General features: G+C 56.9%; 6 protein-coding genes across 6 annotated transcripts; 4 read left to right on the top strand and 2 right to left on the bottom strand.

Annotated features, from left to right (window-relative positions):
- Positions 1 to 1,752: 1,752 nt before the first annotated feature.
- On the top strand, positions 1,753 to 2,603 carry EsH8_IV_001030 (uncharacterized protein; the record flags this gene model as incomplete). The annotated part of the gene is made up of 3 exons (XM_083265920.1): positions 1,753 to 1,808; positions 2,108 to 2,224; positions 2,273 to 2,603. The coding sequence occupies 3 exons, from the start codon at positions 1,753 to 1,755 to the stop codon at positions 2,601 to 2,603; spliced, it is 504 nt and encodes a 167-aa protein (XP_083124815.1).
- Positions 2,604 to 3,443: 840 nt separating this feature from the next.
- Positions 3,444 to 4,925, top strand: EsH8_IV_001029 (uncharacterized protein; the record flags this gene model as incomplete). Its single annotated transcript, XM_083265919.1, has 1 exon — positions 3,444 to 4,925. One exon carries the CDS (start codon positions 3,444 to 3,446, stop codon positions 4,923 to 4,925), a length of 1,482 nt encoding a protein of 493 aa, XP_083124814.1.
- A 1,675-nt stretch (positions 4,926 to 6,600) lies between these two features.
- Positions 6,601 to 8,196, top strand: EsH8_IV_001028 (XPC-binding domain-containing protein; the record flags this gene model as incomplete). Its single annotated transcript, XM_083265918.1, has 7 exons — positions 6,601 to 6,618; positions 6,728 to 6,775; positions 6,865 to 6,937; positions 6,992 to 7,071; positions 7,130 to 7,465; positions 7,520 to 8,017; positions 8,071 to 8,196. The coding sequence occupies 7 exons, from the start codon at positions 6,601 to 6,603 to the stop codon at positions 8,194 to 8,196; spliced, it is 1,179 nt and encodes a 392-aa protein (XP_083124813.1).
- A 1,443-nt stretch (positions 8,197 to 9,639) lies between these two features.
- EsH8_IV_001027 (transcription factor TFIIIB subunit BDP1) lies at positions 9,640 to 11,538 on the bottom strand (the record flags this gene model as incomplete). Its single annotated transcript, XM_083265917.1, has 1 exon — positions 9,640 to 11,538. The coding sequence occupies one exon, from the start codon at positions 11,536 to 11,538 to the stop codon at positions 9,640 to 9,642; it is 1,899 nt and encodes a 632-aa protein (XP_083124812.1).
- A 517-nt stretch (positions 11,539 to 12,055) lies between these two features.
- EsH8_IV_001026 (BRE1 E3 ubiquitin ligase-domain-containing protein) lies at positions 12,056 to 14,697 on the top strand (the record flags this gene model as incomplete). The annotated part of the gene is made up of 5 exons (XM_083265916.1): positions 12,056 to 12,244; positions 12,563 to 12,706; positions 12,754 to 12,814; positions 12,864 to 14,473; positions 14,524 to 14,697. 5 exons carry the CDS (start codon positions 12,056 to 12,058, stop codon positions 14,695 to 14,697), a joined length of 2,178 nt encoding a protein of 725 aa, XP_083124811.1.
- Positions 14,698 to 15,104: 407 nt separating this feature from the next.
- Positions 15,105 to 16,058, bottom strand: EsH8_IV_001025 (uncharacterized protein; the record flags this gene model as incomplete). The annotated part of the gene is made up of 1 exon (XM_083265915.1): positions 15,105 to 16,058. The coding sequence occupies one exon, from the start codon at positions 16,056 to 16,058 to the stop codon at positions 15,105 to 15,107; it is 954 nt and encodes a 317-aa protein (XP_083124810.1).
- Positions 16,059 to 18,067: the final 2,009 nt, after the last annotated feature.

The following is an 18,067-nucleotide window of genomic DNA, read 5'->3' as shown; positions in this document are numbered from 1 at the left end:
TTGTTGCTGCGTCACCAGTTTTTCACAAGCCAGCAGAAGCAGAACATTCTCAGCAGTCACCAAGTGTCCCCTAGAGCATGGCACATCTGCTGGCCCGTCCAGCGCAGCCGCAGCCATCCAATGTTTATCTGACCGTCAGCTCCCGTTGCATAAGCTTGAAGCCCATAGCGCCTCCGGGGAAACGGCAAAAAAGCCCTTTGTTATGCAAAACTTGCCCTCTGCAGAACATGGTCCACCCATGCGGGAGAGCCCTTCCGCCATCGTCGTCCAAGCAAGACCACCCCCCACCCCCCAAGGCGCTTTGTCTGCCACCTCAGGTACGCCGCCAGCCCTCCACTGAAGGAGCAGGAGGGAACACCCCTCTCGAAAGAAGACAGCACTGGCTTTTTGGCCTCCTCCTGCCGCCTCCGCTCCCTTGCTTGCATTGGCCAATTGCCATGGAAACAAGTGGATAGCACAGAAATTCCCAGAAAACCATCCCTCCAAGCCCTCATTCTGTGTACGTCTGGCGATTCAGCACCTAAGCGGCGGAATTGGTCCCCCGGCCGAACCCTCCGATGTGTCTTGAAGCTATCGTGGAGTGCGCATGGCGACCATATGTTAAGAGAAAAGAGTCCAGCTTGTCTTGGTCCCCAATCCCGCCCTCCCTCTGATCGCGACCAACCGACAGGGATCCGCGTCCTGTCTCACCCAAAAACAACAACAGCCGGGAGAAACGTCACCCATCCATCCCATCGCTAGCCTCGTCGATCTGTTGCGCTTCTTTCGGCGGAAGGGCGAGGCACAGCATCGTTGGCAGCAGCAGCGCAGTAGCCTCTCGCTGGGACGTCAGGATAAGTGGCGGACGATTGATAGATCGCCCGTCTGATCCATGGAAGCAAGGGAACACTTACAATGAACAACCATCAGAGAGGGCCGGAGATTGTGTCTGCACCACCCCCTCACATCGGATGCAAGTGCAGCCCTCTGCAAATCAGGTCCAAGCCCAGCCTTACCCTGCGCCGCCTAGTGCCTCTCCCTCGACACGTCGTTGCTACCATGCCGAAAGCGACCAAATGTAAACAAGCTAGAACGGCCCAGAGCCTTAGTTGACCGAAGCGACGGAGCCTCGGGAAGCATCTGCTAGAAGCCGTCATTTCGTCTCCACGCTGCAAACCATGGCGAATGCCTCTGGAAAGTGGGAACGTCACCTGTCTGTTCTTGGATGCTCCCAGGTCGCGTCATGGAGAGCAAAACTTCGTCGCTGCGCTGCAGCTGCAGCAAGTGAGATGACGCCCGTGCTGGACAGCACTGCGGTCCAGGGATGACCAGGTAAGAAGCGGCTCACGCTCCAGTTTGGGACATATTGGGGAGATGCCGACCTATATCAGAAAAACATGAGAGATGAAAGATGTGCTTGGCGGAGAGAGCGCCGAAACCACGCGATTCCGAGCGACTGACTGCCTGTCTGCCTGCTTACAGCAGCAGCAGCAGCATATGCCGTCTGCTAATTCGACCATCGAAAGTCGTTTCTTTTTTTTATGCTTTTTTTATAATCCCATTGCGGCTGGCGATATCGCCTCGTTTCTTCTTCGAGGAGCCACTGGCAGAATGATGGATGATCCCCCCTCCCTTCTCTTACGCCATGTCTTTGGTCCTTTTTTCCCATGTTTTACAACGCGCTTGTGGCTTTTGTCCTCATCTAATCTGGCCGGCGCGGCCAATCATCCCCCGCAGCCCAACTGTCAGCTCTCGCCATCTCGTCGCCATCTCATGCTGCTGAAGGGGACGGACTATGCCACTGCCGCCCAAGTGCGCTCGTGGACACGGTATATACTGCTTTTTTGGCGGGGAGGGTTTTTTTTCGTTTGATAGTGTTTCTTTCGGAAAATGATTCAGAAGCCACGATGAACGCCAACTCCAGGCACGGCATCGATTCACAATCAAACCAACGTGGTCAATTGGAAGCTCGAGTTTGATTACTACCGGCACACAACAGCTTTTGGCCTCTCGCATGTGCACCCTCTTCCGGGGTCCTACGAGCACAAGGAGGACGAGGTCAGAGAGTACATAGCCGTCGCATCGTCCGCTCATCATCCAATTCACTGACTGGCTCTGTGCACTGCAGAAGCATCACATACAGCGGCAGCGGCATCGCTGAATGGGACGACGGTGCCCCTCTCGTACACACACTACATATTGCTGCGGTCCGGTACATGGGATGCAACGCAAGGCACGGCACAACGTAAGCAGCACATCACATATCCCGAACCATCTCGTCACCGGGCCTCAGTCCCCTGCCGCCGCGGACTCCCAGTCCTAGTCCCAGCTCCCAGTCAGAATCCCAGACCAGACCAGGCCGGACTCTGTCCCAGGAGCACACGCCCCCCGGCACGGACAAGGGTAGCTGCCAGTGTTTCGTTCCGAGCGCCCCACCACGGCATCCTCCCAACATCCTTGTCATCGCCGTCTTCCTCCACTCGTCTCTCACTGCCCCTTGTGTTGGGTCCTGGAAGTCCACCGGCCGGCCGAGGCGTGTGCGTAAGGTACGAATAAACTCGCTCGGTCTGCCGTTTGCCCACGCGACGCTGGACCTCGACTACCCAGTTCCTCCTCCACCCTGACAGGGAATGACAATCTACCCTCAACCCAGGCGCCGCACCGCACCGCACACACAAAAACGCGTCCACGACCGCCTGCCATACTTTATCCGTTTGGTTCCCAGGTTTCGTCCTTCGTCCCCTCTACTTACACCTACACCTCTTCCCACAACCCCCCCTTCCGTTCGTTCTCACCAACTACTATTCTCTCGTTAAATCTCACCTTCAACTTTCGCTTCACCGGACCCAATCGACTACCTGGTTTGCCAACGGCCCATCCTCGCGGCCTAGACTAGGAGCATCTCGACCATACAGTTCCAAACCAGAGCCTCGCTGCCCGTTGCTCGGCGTCTCATTCGTCAGATAAACGACAACCCCGGTCTTGCTCGTCCTATCGAGGGTTTCTAAACGGAGCTCTCTTATTGATCGAACAACCCACCAGTGCGCTCATGTACACGGCTGGTCAACCGCGTCTCGAACTTACCCCGTTCTCCCACAAACGCCTTTCTAGGACCGTCTCGTCGACTCGCCGCTTACACCCGCCGTCGTCTCGTGGTCTCCTCGCCTCTCTGGGGCCTTGTCCTCGTCGATCAAGGTAGTCGACATAGCTTGCCCATTTGAAAGGCAGCCCTCGTAACTCGCCAACCTGCCAGCCGGTCTGTGATCTCGTCAACGGTCACGGTTCGGACGGACGGTCCATTCAAAGTTGGGAAGCAGCCATATTTCCCGACCCACGATCTTTGACAGACGAATCGCAACCAACACCCGCTTTTACTGTGTCTGGAACAAAGAAAGTTCCTCTTCGTCAACCACCCCGTTTCGATCGACTAGAATTCCTAGGCTTTGACAGCCCCAATTTCAACCATGGGTTTGCCTCGAGCTCTTCCAGTTGCGGCCGGCGCACTGGCGTTGATCGCCACCATCACGATTGTCGCCATCCACGTCGTCCTCGCCGCCCACATCACCCAGGTTTCCCCTGTTAGAACGTCATCGGCTATATCATCGATTTTGGAAAGCATTCTTTTGGTGGTTTTGGGATGGATGCTGTCGACGAACTTGGTCTCAAGGTTCCGGAACTCATCAAAGCGCTTTATCAGCGTCATGTTCGGCGTAAGCGTTCTCACATGCACCATGGCCACTGCCGCGTCAGTAGCAACCATGATTTGCCTCAGCAATGCGACAAGGGACCTATCGGATTCCGTCCTGGGAGCCAAGCAGACGAGTTTCCTCATCGCCTCGTCGGTTGCTCTCGGTCTCTGCTTTGCGTGTCAGCTCATCTTTGTCGTCATTCATTTCGTTCTGGCACGCCTCTCTGCCCACGAGGAGGCAGGTTCTATTCAAACGGACGAGGAGTCCCGAAGGTCTCCCAACGTCCACATCAAGTCGGTGCCTTACCACCGCACATCACCCACGTTCGACGGCAGAAGCCGGTCCACCTCCATGGGCTCGCAAACCCCGCCTCAGTCGAGCAGTGGCCGCTCTGCAACCGAGACACTGAGCTCTATCCGCTCCTCGCTGTCCAATGTTGTTCGGCCCATCTCCTCCCGAACCCGCCTGCTCCCTCTGAGGGAAAAGCGGCGGGCGTCGTCGATCGATTCGAACCACTACCGGTCGCGGTCCAGCAGTGTCAATGAGGATTCCTCATTCGACTCTTGGGACACGTCGTCGGTTGATATGCAAAACCGAATGACGGTCCTTGGCACATCCTCCCCTGTCCCGAACACATTCCTGGAGACGATCCCCGCCAGCCCTACCACCAGTCGCAGCCCCAGTCCCGGTACGCCGTTGGAGATGGACCTGGAGGCCCCGCGCGCCCGTCGGCGGAGCCGCAGCTACAGCCCCAGCCCCATGGGCACTCTCCGGAACCCCGAGCCTACATTCACTCTGCAGGCTTCCGCCAGCGAATGCTCCCTGCGACGCCCTGAGCCTGCATTTACCATGCAGGGTTCAGCCAGCGAGTCGCACATCCACCCCCTATTCCGGTCTGATTCCCCAGACCCTCCGCCAATGGTGACGCCCGGCACCATCGTCACCGCGGCGCCCGATGCCGGCCGGGTCATCTCGGACCGGCAGAGCGTTCGCCGTATGAGGAGTGGCAGTCTGCCTTCAGGCCCAAGCCCACTCAGCCGCACAAACAGCCACGAAAACTTCTTCGCCAACAACCCGCCCGTTAAGGAGAAGGAGGAGCTCCCGTCGCCTCTCGAGGAGGACGAGTCTCCTGCCGAAAGACAAATGACACCTCCAATTCCCGAGTGGATCCTGACTGCCGGAACCAGGACGAGCCTGACCGGATACCAAAGTCGGAGGCTCCGGATCGATGGAGACGTGACGCAGGAACAATCATGATGATGACGACAAAGGCGGCAAAACCGCAGCAACAACAAGCGTGTCCGTGCCTTGCAACTAGAGGAAACGGAAAACTGACCCGGCGTGGTCCTCATGAATGTCTAATTCCTATTTTTGTCCTTGGGCGACAAGAGGGAGTGTAAACTCGGGGCGGTGATACCATATTTGAGGGATTTTATTTTCTTTGTCCAGCGTGGCGTTGTCCTGATAGGCAGGCAGGAAAACAACAAAAAACCGAGCAAGTCTGGGGGCCCTTAGAGAAGCCGCCGACGAGCTAGAACAGCTAATGGCTACATCAGCCACAGCAATTAACGAGTCAAACGAACCAAGTTCCCGGTGCCTTTTGAAACCGTGAAATGATGTAAAATGTACGGGGTTGCCTGATGTGTCCAAATGGGAGTTGGAAGAAGCTCTTTCCAAGGGATAACTGAGTCTTTGGCATCTTGACTCTCGTTGTGGCAAGAGCATCGAGAGACAGAGGGCCGGATCATAGATGATCCTTGTCCGCACCGCCCGCTCCCCGTTGCGGACTACCAGCAGCCCCGGTCGGGGACGGGCACGGGCACACCCATAGCTCAGCTCAGCGACGACCCCTCAACTCCGGTCCAGGCGTTCCTGCAAGCATCCAGGCATGCCGGGGGAGGGGGAGGGGGAGGGACGGGACGCTCCTACGGATACTTGGGCAGTTCAAAGAACGGCTTGTGATACCATGCGAGCGCGCGATACGTGGCTTTGGCGGGCTCTAGGATTACCTCAAATCATGTTTCCGTGTCGCTCTTCAACGGCAGCTGTGTAATCATTCTGGAAGTAGCCAGTACACACAAACCCGGCGTCAACACCCCGCTTTCTGTGGCTGCTTCGTAGAAATTTCTGCAGGCCGCCCTGGCCTGGCTGCTGCGTGAGCGAATGAATTGAGGCGTAAATCAGAGCAGAGCACAGCAGAGGCAAGCAGAGCAGAGCATGCCCCCCCAAAAGTACCATGTCTCTCTCCCGTCGTCCAATGATTCCAACGGTTTCCCTCGTTGTCCAGGCTCGCATACACACACAAACACACTCCCTCTCTGTCTCTCTCCATCTCTCGCATTACCTCATCCGAGGTGCCCAGGCCTAGGCGGGAGGTCCGACACACATGCACCGCACCGCCACTCTACCGAGGGCAAGAGAGTTTGGCTAGAACAGAGCCACCCGACCGCTGTGCTAGCTCTAAGCCAGTTACCGGTGCTCCTGGCCGCCTCGCCGCCTGGCTGGCTGCCTGCTTGTTGTGACCCTGTTTCTCGATTATAGTGGGGAAGCGGGCGGAAACTGAGGTGAACAAGCACCGAACTACCCCCTCCCCCGGTCGCCTCAGAGAAAGAACAGCAGGAAGGGACCTCAGCCAACCAACTGGAACCGCCCGCCGCCGCCTTCCCCCACTGCACGGCAACCAAACACTGACTTCAGGTCACCACTCACCTTCGTCATCTCCATTAATTCTGTACCAATCTTTCCCGCGCACAACAAAACCACTGGGTGACGGATTTCTCATCTTTCACCCACAGCTCCTGCGCATCACCTTCCAGCGCACACCTCTCCATCGTTGCCACAACACCCCCATCTAGATTTTTTCCCCCTCTCACCGACATCTCAGCTCTCCCCTCGTGATCGCAGCCTTTTTGCTGCTTTGAAGCTAGTCAAGATGAAGGTCACATTCAAGGTACGCAGCTCTGAGCCGCCAACCCCAACATCGTGGCCTTTCGCATTGCGCCGCACTCCTTGGAGCCGCCGACCTCGAGCTTCCGCTGACCATTTTTACTTCTCTGCAGGACTTGAAGCAACAAAAGTTTACGCTCGATGTCGAGCCCACCGATCTTGTGCGTCCTCCTCCCCCCCACTTCCGCCCCGAGCCCATCCTCCGCGGCTGCCTTGCGATACCCTACCTCGGAACTGACACGATAAACAGATCTCCGTCGTGAAGCAGAAGATTGCTGGAGAGAAGGGATGGGACCCCAAGGACCAGAAGCTTATCTACTCTGGTTAGTGACCTCGCTCTGAGGAATGCGATTGCTCCGGCTGACTGGTGGTGCTAGGTAAAATCCTGAAGGACGACGACACCGTTGAGTCCTACAAGATTGAGGAGAAGGGCTTCGTTGTCTGCATGGTCAACAAGGTCCGTAATCTACCTCAAGGTCCCGTTCCGACTTGCATGCGTACTAACGACTGGATAGCCCAAGGCACCCAAGCCCGCCCCCGCCGCTGAGTCGTCTTCTGCACCTGCCGTCCCCGCGACGCCCGCCCAGCCCGTCGCCGCCACCCCGGCTGCCCCTCCTGCCCCGTCGGCCCAGGCTGCTGCTCCCGCCGCCGCTCCCGCCACGCCCACGCCGGCTGCTAGAACCACAGGCGGCGATGCCCCCGCCAGCAATGACCCGTCGATGGCCATGGGCGCCCAGCGCCAGGAGGTGATTGCGAACATGGAGGCCATGGGCTTCGAGCGTGCCCAGATTGACGCCGCGATGCGTGCTGCCTTTTACAACCCCGACAGAGCCGTCGAGTATTTGCTTAACGTAAGGTCACAGGGATCGGGGAGTTCAAGGATATTGGTAGCTGACATCCGTTAGGGTATTCCCGACAACATCCAGGAAGAGCAGCAGCAGCGACAAGCCGCTGCCGCGGCGGCCCCCCCTTCTGCGGCGGCCGCTACCGGCGCGCCTGCTGGGGTCGACGACGATGGCAACGTGAACCTCTTCGACCTGGCCGCTCAACATCGTGGTGGTAGTGGCGGTGGACGTGGCGGACCCGCCGCTGGCAACACTCAGACCGCAGCTGCCGCAGCCGCCGCCGCCGCCGCCGCCCAGGGTGGCTTCGGCAACCTGGACTTCCTCAGAAATAACGCCCAGTTCCAGCAACTGCGTCAAGTCGTCCAGCAACAGCCCCAGATGTTGGAGCCTATTCTCCAGCAACTCGGTGCCGGCAACCCTCAGCTTGCCCAGCTGATCGCCAACAACCCCGACCAGTTCCTGCAGCTCCTTGGAGAGGAGGTCGACGACGATGTGCCGCTGCCTCCCGGCGCACAGGCTATCCAGGTCACCGAGGAGGAGCGCGATGCCATCGAGCGGGTATGTTCTTCTATGCTCTTGAATTGCTGGTTGGACGCTAACAACCCCCCCAGTTATGCCGCCTGGGCTTTGACCGTGACGCTGCCATCCAGGCCTACTTTGCCTGTGACAAGAACGAAGAGCTCGCGGCAAACTTCCTTTTCGACCAGCCTGACGATGATGATGCCCCTCAGAACTAAGCCATCTAGGAACGACCGCATGATTACACATTCTACGACAGACACGCAAGGCTTAGGGATTACCGGACGGTGTTGGCTTGGTAACAGCAACTTAGGGAGACTTCAGGATACCTAGTCCGGAAGGCAGGGTCCTCATCGACAGGTGCACGAGGCCATCGCCCTCGTTATTCGTGGAGGTAGATTCTTTTCCGAAAGATGTGGTGGACACAGGCAGGCTGAGGACGATATGCAAAAACGAATCGACGCATATGGAGGTCGCATGATACTCGCGCTTGCAACGCACTTGTTTGTCTGTTGATCAGGAGTGCTACTGTTCTGGTTTGAACGAGAGCGTGGCGTCAATCCTAGGTAGCCAGGCCAGGTAGTACCAGGTAATTCAACTTTTCAGTGCCACTTGTGATTCATTGGTGAATTCGATGGAACAGTGACAATGAGTCTATGGGTGGGTATGCGCATACAAGCTCTATGGTACTCCAATCAATGAGCAGGATAGCGGTTGAGGCCAACTCGAATTTGGCCTCGACGAATTGGCCTCAGTGCTATTACCCCCTCTTCTGCCGAATTGGCCTCAACTCGATACGGACATATAAACCATCGCAGCACCCCGCCATCTTGAGCCCTCTCCTTCTCTCCATACTTACCAGCCTGATGACCCGGGGATCAAGAGCACCGTGGTCGTGGAGGAGGGGGGCCTGCATTGCACACCGGCGGCCGCGCCCCTCGCCGTATGGGGCCCCTCTGCGGGAACCGTACGAGGCATAATTTTTTATTTACATTTGCACCATCTGCATCATCTGTTATCCGAATACCTTTTTTTAGTTTTCGGGAGGCGGTTTCGTCGGTCGTTGGGGCAAGGGGAGGGGAGGGTGCGGTCGTTTCTATTTCCTTTTTTCCCACCCTTTTCTTTTCTCCCCCTTCCCGTCGCGGTTGTCGGCTGTGGCGGGTGGTACGGGGGAAGAAGCAACGTGTATACATATTTTCTTTCCCGCCCTGAAGAGCAAAACCAATTTTTTTTTCCGCGGGAAGCCGTCAAGGTGATGAGGATGTGTAAGTAGTCTCTAGGGGGGGGGGGGGGGGGGGGGTTCCCCCCCAAGGTTCTCAAAAATATAGTGATTTAATTCTTTCTTGCCCATACTTCTTTTTTTTGAGAGAAGAGGGCTTCTTTGTCTGGTTTGATCCTCGAACTCTCGCTGCTTTAAAAGTAATAATAGGAATACCAACGCCGCCTGATGCAAAAAAAAAAAGAGAGAGCCGTCGACGAAACCGTGTTTCTCCTCGTTATAAAAAAAACCAAAAGCAAAGGGTATATGTCTCTGGTAGCCGCCCTCCCGTCCGTCTTTCCCACGATGCCTTGCCCCCTGTAGTTGCCTCCCACTCCCCCGTGTAAAGCCGACCCGCATGCCAAGCCATGACAAGGTAGTTCCCCATCATTGCCGTCTAAAATCAGTGTATGATCTCGCCGCGCATGTTGTACTCCACGGCCTTCTTCTTGGCCTTGCCCGTGCCCTTCTTCTTCTTGCCCGCGTCCGGGTCCATGTTGGTCTCGTCGATGGTGATCATGCCGTCGGCGTCGACTGTTATCTGGGGGCCGATGTTGGCCTGGGGTCTGGGCTTGGGTTTGCTGCCGTCGGCGTCGAATGACTCGTCGGCGAGGCCGCCCTCGCCCCGGTCCTGCAAGGCGGCCAGCTTCCTGGCATTGACGGCGTCCTTGGCCGCCTTGACCTTGGCCTGCTCGGCGTCGAACTCGGCCTGCTGCGCGCGCTGCGCGGCCATGATGGCCTCGACGGGTTCGTACTCGGCCTTGGTCCACGTCTTGTACTCCTCGAGGTCGATCTGTAGCTCCTTCTTGCCGACGAGGATGGCGTCAATGCGCGTGGGCGCGTGCCGCTCCTCCCGGTTGAACTTCATCTTGACGTGCCGGCGGTTCTTGCCGGGGAACATGCCGCTGATCATCTGGAAGTCGGTGCCGAACATGCGGAGGCCGCGGTAGAAGAGCTCCGTCTCCTCCTCGGTCCAGACGTTGGGGCCCTTCAGTTTCGAGCCCGTGCGGTAGCTGTTCTGTGTCGTGAGTGTGGTGAAGTCGTTTTCTTCAATCTCGAGCATGTCCTCGCCCTCGGCCGCCGCCGCGGCGATGGCGTGCCTGTCGAGGCTGAGCGAGTTTTGGTCCACCACGATCTGGCCGTCGATGATCTGGAACTGGGGCCCGGTCGATGGCAGGCCCATCGACCTCGCCTGTGGAGCCGCCACGGGCGTGGCCTGGCCGCTCGTCGTGGGCGCCGGGGTCCCGCTCTCCGACGCAGCGTCCTCCGAGCCGTTCCTCTTGGCCTTGAGCTTCTCCCTGGCCTTTGCCTGCTTGTCGCGGTGACGCTGGAGGAGCTCGTCGTGTCGGCTGAACTTCTTGCCAATGCGGAGGTCTCGCGTCAGGTCGCCCATCGTGAGAGTAGTGAGATCGGCCTCCTGGTTCTCGGCGTCGTCCGGCGTCACCGACCGGGCCCGGCGCGCCCTTGACGCATTCTTGGCTGCCGCACCGTCGGTTTCTCCGTCGGTGACCGCACCATCTTCGACCGTCTTCTTCTTCCTCGGCCGGGGCTGTCGTTTCGGGGCCTCGCCGTCTGTAGTTGTATCCTTTTGTTTCCGCTGGCGCTTGGGTTTTGGGGCCGCTGCCCCGTCCTCTCCCACCTCGGTCTCTTCGGTCGTCTGAGTCGCTCGTTTTCGAGGTCGCTTGGCGACGGGGTTTGTGGTCGTGTCGTTCGCTCCGCTCCCTGGCTCAGTCCCGCTGTCGGCCTGGGATTCCACAGAAAGCGCTACGTCGGCCACGGAGGGGGCGGTAGCGGGTGGTGTTTGTAACTGAACTGGCGCTGGTGTTTCGTTGACCACAGCGGCTTGGACAATATCCGGTCTAGGTATGGAAGACGCCGGCGGGGGGGCATTCTCCGTAGAGGCAGCCGGCGCCTGCGTTGTTGACTGACTGTTCGAGACCTCGCCCGCTTGAGTTCCGCTACCATGGGTAGTCTGTGAAGCAACGGCCGCACGAGGCTCGTCTGCCGGTTGTTGGGTTTGGGGTATAGCAGTCTGTGCCGTGTTCGAATCGGTGGATGGCGGGGTAGCGGCGGGCTCGACCCTGGCCGGCTCCTTCGCTCCGACGTTCTTTTCGGCAGTTTCTTGAGTCGTCGTGTCCCTGGATAGACTGGGAGTCTCCGCCTGCGTCGCGGGTTCGATTGCAATCGACGACGGCGCTTTCGAGGGCTGCGGTGCGGCTGCAGCCCCAGGCGCTCGAGGACGGGCCTGGGGCATCTTTGGCTTGAAGGCCAAGCCGCCTTTTTTCTTGAACATGGAGCTCATGATGTCGGTGGTATCGAGTTTTCCCTATTAACGATGTGGATATAGCCTCATGGCCGGAGCAGAGGTTTGTTCTGCAGTCGGGTTGTTGGAAATGGCTTGTGAACCAAACTTTTGCCAATCGCGGCGGGACAGTGACTGGGTGGGATGCAGAAAAAGTGCTTCTGATAAGTAAATGAGGGACCCGACGATTAACCGTGCCATGCACATTTGCGCGGGGCGCCTGACTGGTTGACAAGAGGACGAGGCCCCATACGACTAGTGTGGCGCTAAGACCGATTGAGGAGTGGACCGGGCTGGCTTGATTTGAACGTGAAGCGTCGGCGTTCAACCTCGAAAATTCAACTCCTTGCTCAAGGATTCATCCCCCATCTCCCGCGCGAATCTGACCAGTTCCGACCCTCTCGACTCCACGCATGGCCCAGACCAACGCGTGAATACCTCCAGCCCCCTCGTCCAGTTGCCCTAATCGCCTCTCCGACCCGGATACATACGCTGTCCCAGCAACTCTACCTTTCTCATGCCTGTAGCGACTTCAGCCCCGACTGCCTCTCCGCGTCCGTCCACCTTATCCAAGATGGAGGACAGGAAGAGACCTCCCATCAGCACCGCTGAGGATCTCGCTCCTCCCAGCAAGCGACATCAAACCGTCAATGGAAGCAAGTCCAAGGGTGATGGTGGCGACGCCGCCGAGGAGCACTGGATCGAGGTAAGTGTCACGAGACACGTTTTCCCAACACATCAAGTTTTCTCAACAATCAATGGACCCCTACGCGATTCCCCTCTGCCATCAATGGCTGCGCGACATCACGATCATCGACTGCCCCTAGCTATAATCAACACTGGCGGATTGCGGTCGACTGGCCCGGGGCGGCCTTTCGGTCCGCCGTCGAGGGAGACGAGGCTGGCTGACGGCATTCCGTCTCCCTGTCCCCGACGCATCCGATTTCCTCCACACTCTTACACCCAAAACACGGTCGCATGGCGCGGGATATATGGAAAGGGCATGAGCTGATGATGAGTTCAGAATTACCAAAAGGGAGCCATTTACAGGCAGCTTCAGGAAACAAAGAGAGAGAAGGCCGACTTCGAGTCGCGCGTGGAACAATTGCAGAAAACCCTAGTATACCGGGCGGATCATATTCGCATCATCGAAGCATGGTGGAAACAGGTCAGTTCGATCGCTCCCTTGATTCGGTACTTGGCTGACCCTAGTAGGTTTTGGAGGAGATGGAGCAGCTCGCGGATCCCGCGCTCCCGCCGCCGTCAGGCCCGTCAAGTAAACCCCCCTCGCTCGACTTTGTTTGGAATGGCACTAACGGTATCAGATCCTCCATACATCACTAGCACGCATTTTAAGGACAACGACGAATTTCAAAGGCACCTCGACGAGACAGCCTCGGATATAAAGAAACGAGCCGAGGCCGTACTCAATCGCATCGCAAATGCCAGAGGGCAGATTACGCCCAACATTGCCGACTTGGAGACGAGGGTCAACAGCTTGCTCGCCCAACAGAAGGACTACCTGGTCAAGCTGGACCGTGCACATCAAGAGAACGAGCAGCTGTCGGAAGACCTGAACAAGGCTAGCCTGAGATTTTTCAAGGCTGAAAAGCGCATGGACAGACTAAAGAGTGCGCAAGTCCAGAAACTCGAGCAGCAATTCATTGCCAGCGCCAAACCTACGATCGCCGCGGGAGAGAACGGGGGCGACGCCGCGGAAGCGAATGGCAATGCGGCCGAGGCGCTGATCAAGTTTGAGGAAGCGTCGGCGGTCGTCAAGAAGCAGAAGGAACAGTTGGAGTCAGCCCAATCAGACATCAAGACCCTCCAGGAGGAGAACTCGGGACTAAAGGCCAGACGAGAAGGTCTCACAGACGAGGATTTCATCCGGACCGACGTATTCAAGCAGTTTAAGAACCAGAACGAGGACCTGATCAAGCGGGTCAACCATTTGGAGGCTACGAACAAGCAACTGAGGGAGGAGGCTGAAAAGTTGCAGTCTGAGCGAACGGCATTCCGAACCAAGCTTAACGACGAAGCGCAGATGATTACTTCAGATCTGGAGCGCCAGGTTGAGGAACGCGACGCCGATCTGACTCGAATCCGAGCCGCCCGGGACGAATGGTACGCCAAGGCTAACATGCTGGAAACGCGAGAGAAGGAGGAGAAGCAGGCGCTGCAACATCTCAAGGAGCTTACGGGAGCTCAGGAGGACCGAATCGCATCTCTGGAATTGGAATTGCAGCGACTGAAGCCCGCCGAGGACCAGCAGATGGCCGATCCCGATCCCGAGCTGGACAGCATGCCTGCGGAGGAACTTTTGACCAAGTACAAGAAGCTCCAACAAGATTTCGAATCCATCAACAAGGAGCTGCCCGCTCTCCAACAAGCATACAAGCGATCGATGGGCCTCGCGCAGAAGAAGGTCATGGACTATGCAGTTCTGGAGGAACGAGCCTCTAATGCGCTTGCCGAAAAGCAGAAAGCCGACCAAAAGTACTTCGCTGTGAAGAAGGATGCGGACATGAGAGATCGCGAGCTCGGCGTGCTCCGAAGCCAAAACCGAAAGAGCTCCGAGATCGTTGCGCAGCTGAAGGAGATTGAAGCGCAGAACCGAGTATTGATCAGCAACTTGGAGAAGCAGTTGTCCGATCTGAAGCAGGCGAATGCGGCCATGGCTGCAGAACACAAGAAGATGGAATCGAGCAGCTCCGACGCTGCGCGTCGGGTTGATTCGTATAAGAACCAAATCAACGAACTGACAACTCTTGTCAAGTCCCGCGACGCGGCTGTTGCCGCGGCAAGAGAACGCACCACAACTCAGGAAGCGGAGGTCGAGCGCCTTAAGGTACGCGCAGACATGGTTCAGAAGGAGAAAGACGAATGGAAGCGCAAGGCGTTGAGCAACTCATCGGAAGAGGAGGAAATGCTCAGAGTAAGTCGATTTGTCCCATGTTGCAGAGGCATTTGTCTAACAGGAAACAGACCTTCGCGCTTTGCACTGTGTGCCGCAACAACTTCAAGGATACGGCTTTGAAGACGTGCGGACACCTGTTTTGTCACCAGTGTGTGGACGACCGCATCAGCAACCGCATGCGGAAGTGCCCCAACTGCTCCAGGGCGTTCGATCGGTTGGACGTCATGTCTGTTCACCACTAGCCCTCAGCACCGAGGTATTACTTCGCTTAAATAACCGACCCGTGTCTTATAAGCCTCGATAGACGCTCATGTGGCGGTTACTGTTTTGATATGCATCGAAGATGTTTGCGCAGTTTGGAGTTTGTTTCCGCAGCAGGGGATTTCATGGTATGATACCTCGGGGGTGGCCCAGAAGACGCTCGCACTTGGAAATGATGGATTGTTGTATTTTTACGTGTATGGACGACGGCCTTGACCGCGGAAATGTACATAATGTCACGCCGCCCAACAATGGGGGCTGATCTCACAAGAGCTGGAGGAGGTCGACGAGAGGGGATGTACGAGAGCGAGGAGTACAGGATAGACTTAGAGTCAAGCTGGCTCAATGCGTTCAAACTACTCTATGCCTCCTTTTGCAAAAAGAGTTCCTATCTTCTGTTGGTCGAACCAAAACCAGTGCTTTCGTGACGCGCCGAGCTTGATGATGAGCTTGTCGACGACCTAGATGGACCGGCTCCCCAAGAGCTGCCATTGTCATCCGTGCCATACCCCCGTTGGTTCCTGTTGCTGTTCCTGCCCTGGTAGTACCCGGCTCCATAGCCAGCGGCGCCACCAGCCCCTGCACCCGTCCAGAATCCCGGGCGCCATCCTTGCTGCGCGCCTTGGTTTGAAGGCTTCGTACCAGGATACGGCGGGGGAGGATCGTTGTTGTCTTGACCGAATCCGGGGTCCCATCCGCCACCGCCTCCGCCTCCACCTCCGGGTCCGCCGCCGCCGCCGCCACCACCTCCTCCGCGACGCCGGCCGGTATTGCCAGCCGCCCGATTCTGCGCACCAGCCACACACGCCGAGTACACCATCCAAGCTATGACGCCGAAGAATAAAATGCCGAAAAGATAGGCGCCCCAATCCGTCTCGCCGTCCCCTCTGCTTCCGCCGCCACCCTTACCTATGTTCGGGTACCGCCGCTCGCCCTTGTCTGTGAGAGCGAGCCGGTACTCGACACCACAGCTCCCGCGGAGGATATACGGATCCTCCGCAGAGGAGTAGCCCTCGCAGATGACGTCCGTGGACCCGAGCTTGAGCTCCTCGGGCAAGGAGGCGGTGCAGGACCATTGGATATCCTCGGAGGAGTAGCCGGCGCCCTGGTTGGTGCAGCGCATGACGTCAATGTCATAGAGGTCGCAGATCTCCTTTGACGAGACGCATTTCAGCTGGGGCGCGGCGGAGACGCGGCGGTGTGTCGTCTTTGCGCCGGCGCCGCGGAGGGTGAGAGACTGGACGTCTGAGAGGAGGATTGCGTTCTTTGGAACCTTGGCGGCTGCTGCTAGGCCCGGAAGGAGCGGGAGGAGCGGGAGAGTGAAGGTGGATGAGAGGTGCATCTTGCTGAGTGGTGGTGGTTGCTGATGCGTGAGGTTGACTCCGTGTGACGTTATGTCACGGTCGGTGTTGAAATGAGGGCCCGCGCGGCGGCCGGCTGTTGCCTGAAGACGTGAAGAAGGCGTTGGCGTAAGACCACGAGCTTTGAGTTTTTTTTTAAACCGAAGCGGCACCCTTCCAATGACAAGATATTAGGTTTTATTCCCAGATAGGTGCAATATTAGGCAGGAAGAGGGTAGCAAGTCTAGAGGACAGATATAAGACTCGCCCCTCAACGGTGTAAATATGTGTCGTGGAGGCAAAGCAAGAGTCGCGGTCTCCATTCGTTCGGTGAAGAAGTGGCGCAGCATGCCGAGGGAAAATGGGGCCACCTGTTCTCTGTGGCGTTGGAAGCCCCTGCCAGCTTACCTCATCAACTCGCCAACCTCAGCTCAGCCAAAAATCTGCAAGTTGGTGCCAAGGGACAGGCTTCCCACATGTGGTGTAATGCCGATCGCCAAGACGGCTACATTTCGTAGTATATTTCGCTGATCACACTTATCCTGTTCAAGTCGGCGCGCGTGCCAACTGTCTTCGTGGGGAGCTTTTAGCCCCATTCGGGAGGCAACGACGCCCGGGCTTGTGCGCCATTGTTTTATCTTCTTCTTCCTGGGATGTACGGAGTATGCTCTCTATAATAATATGAGCGGAAGCTGCAAAGATTAACATAAGATGGAGTTAGTAGGAGTTAGTGGGAGTAACTCCGGACTCTCTTCATCAGCATCAGTGGCGCTTCTGCCCTCTCTGCACCTCATACATGGTGCGCTTCGTTGCCGCGAAGTCCCAACAACCTGAGAGTTTCGATTGGGAATGATAACCGGTTTGATTCGACAACAACTCGTGCTCCGTCTCGCTTTCGGTTCGCTTTCGTTTGTCCCGCAGCGGCTCTGCTCGATTTTGTGGTCTCCACAACATACGGGAGTCCCTCTTTTTCACATGAGTCTCCCCACGTCAACAGCGACGATCTTCACCAATGGTCCTCCGCGGTGGAACTCGTCAACGGTTCTGAGGAACCACCACCTCGGCATTTGATAGAGGGGTTGAACGCTGTGACCATGAGGGAAAAGATCAGATAATGGCCTCCGGAATTCTTATCCCCCTTTGCCATTTTCATGCACCACATCAGACATATGCATGCATTGAAGACCGTGCTCTCAGCAACTTGCCGAGTCAGGCTTTCAGAATCCCAATTTTAGCTCGTTGGGTCCATCCTAGGGCCCGGCCACATGGTCTGATGCCAGTGACGGGACGCCAGCTTCGGATGGCTCCTGGAACCCCAAACATCGGTACCGGCTACGGCGATTTTCGGCAGTGGGCTTCCTTGTGGTGAAACTGACGTTGACCTTTGTTCCACGATGTTTCGATCAATGCCAGGGACACAGTACGAAAGCGCCGGGTCTGTGGTTCAAGCTTGGTGGGGTCGAGAATGACAGAAATGCACGTTCACCAGCTCACGCCCTTCACCGTTGCCTTCCTATAGTCACGGAGGATGAGAGTTGAAATCGTGAAACAAGCAGAAGTGAGAATACCTATATCAGCTACACATGGGAGCTTGCCTATTTTCTATTGTTTTCCTTTTGTCACTCGCGTGCCATGTTCCCCCTTGAACCCTACCGCTTGAAGATACTGGGTGAAATCATCATTGAACATATCTTACAACTACGGTTATGACTAAATCAAAGTGGAGAATGTGCAAATATGAGACATTGATGGTTGGCAAGGAATTCCCGGCAATGCCTACTAAATATCTAGCCGAAGCTGTGATCAATGTACAGCGGCAGACGCGCTACGCCCTTCCCACGGCCGCGGAGAGAATTACGTTAGACTTCAACGGGAACATGGCAACATGCTGGACAGGATCAGCAAGCTGAAATTGAGGCCACCAATGATAGAGTTAGCCAAGACACTGGTTGTGGAATACGCACGACAGTTCTTCATGGTCGAGAACAGCTCTTTGAAGACCGGAGACATA

Source organism: Colletotrichum jinshuiense, chromosome 4, assembly GCF_051148585.1.
Source record: "Colletotrichum jinshuiense chromosome 4, complete sequence".
NCBI classification, from domain to species: domain Eukaryota; kingdom Fungi; phylum Ascomycota; class Sordariomycetes; order Glomerellales; family Glomerellaceae; genus Colletotrichum; species Colletotrichum jinshuiense.
This window is presented reverse-complemented; position numbering and strand designations above follow the sequence as displayed.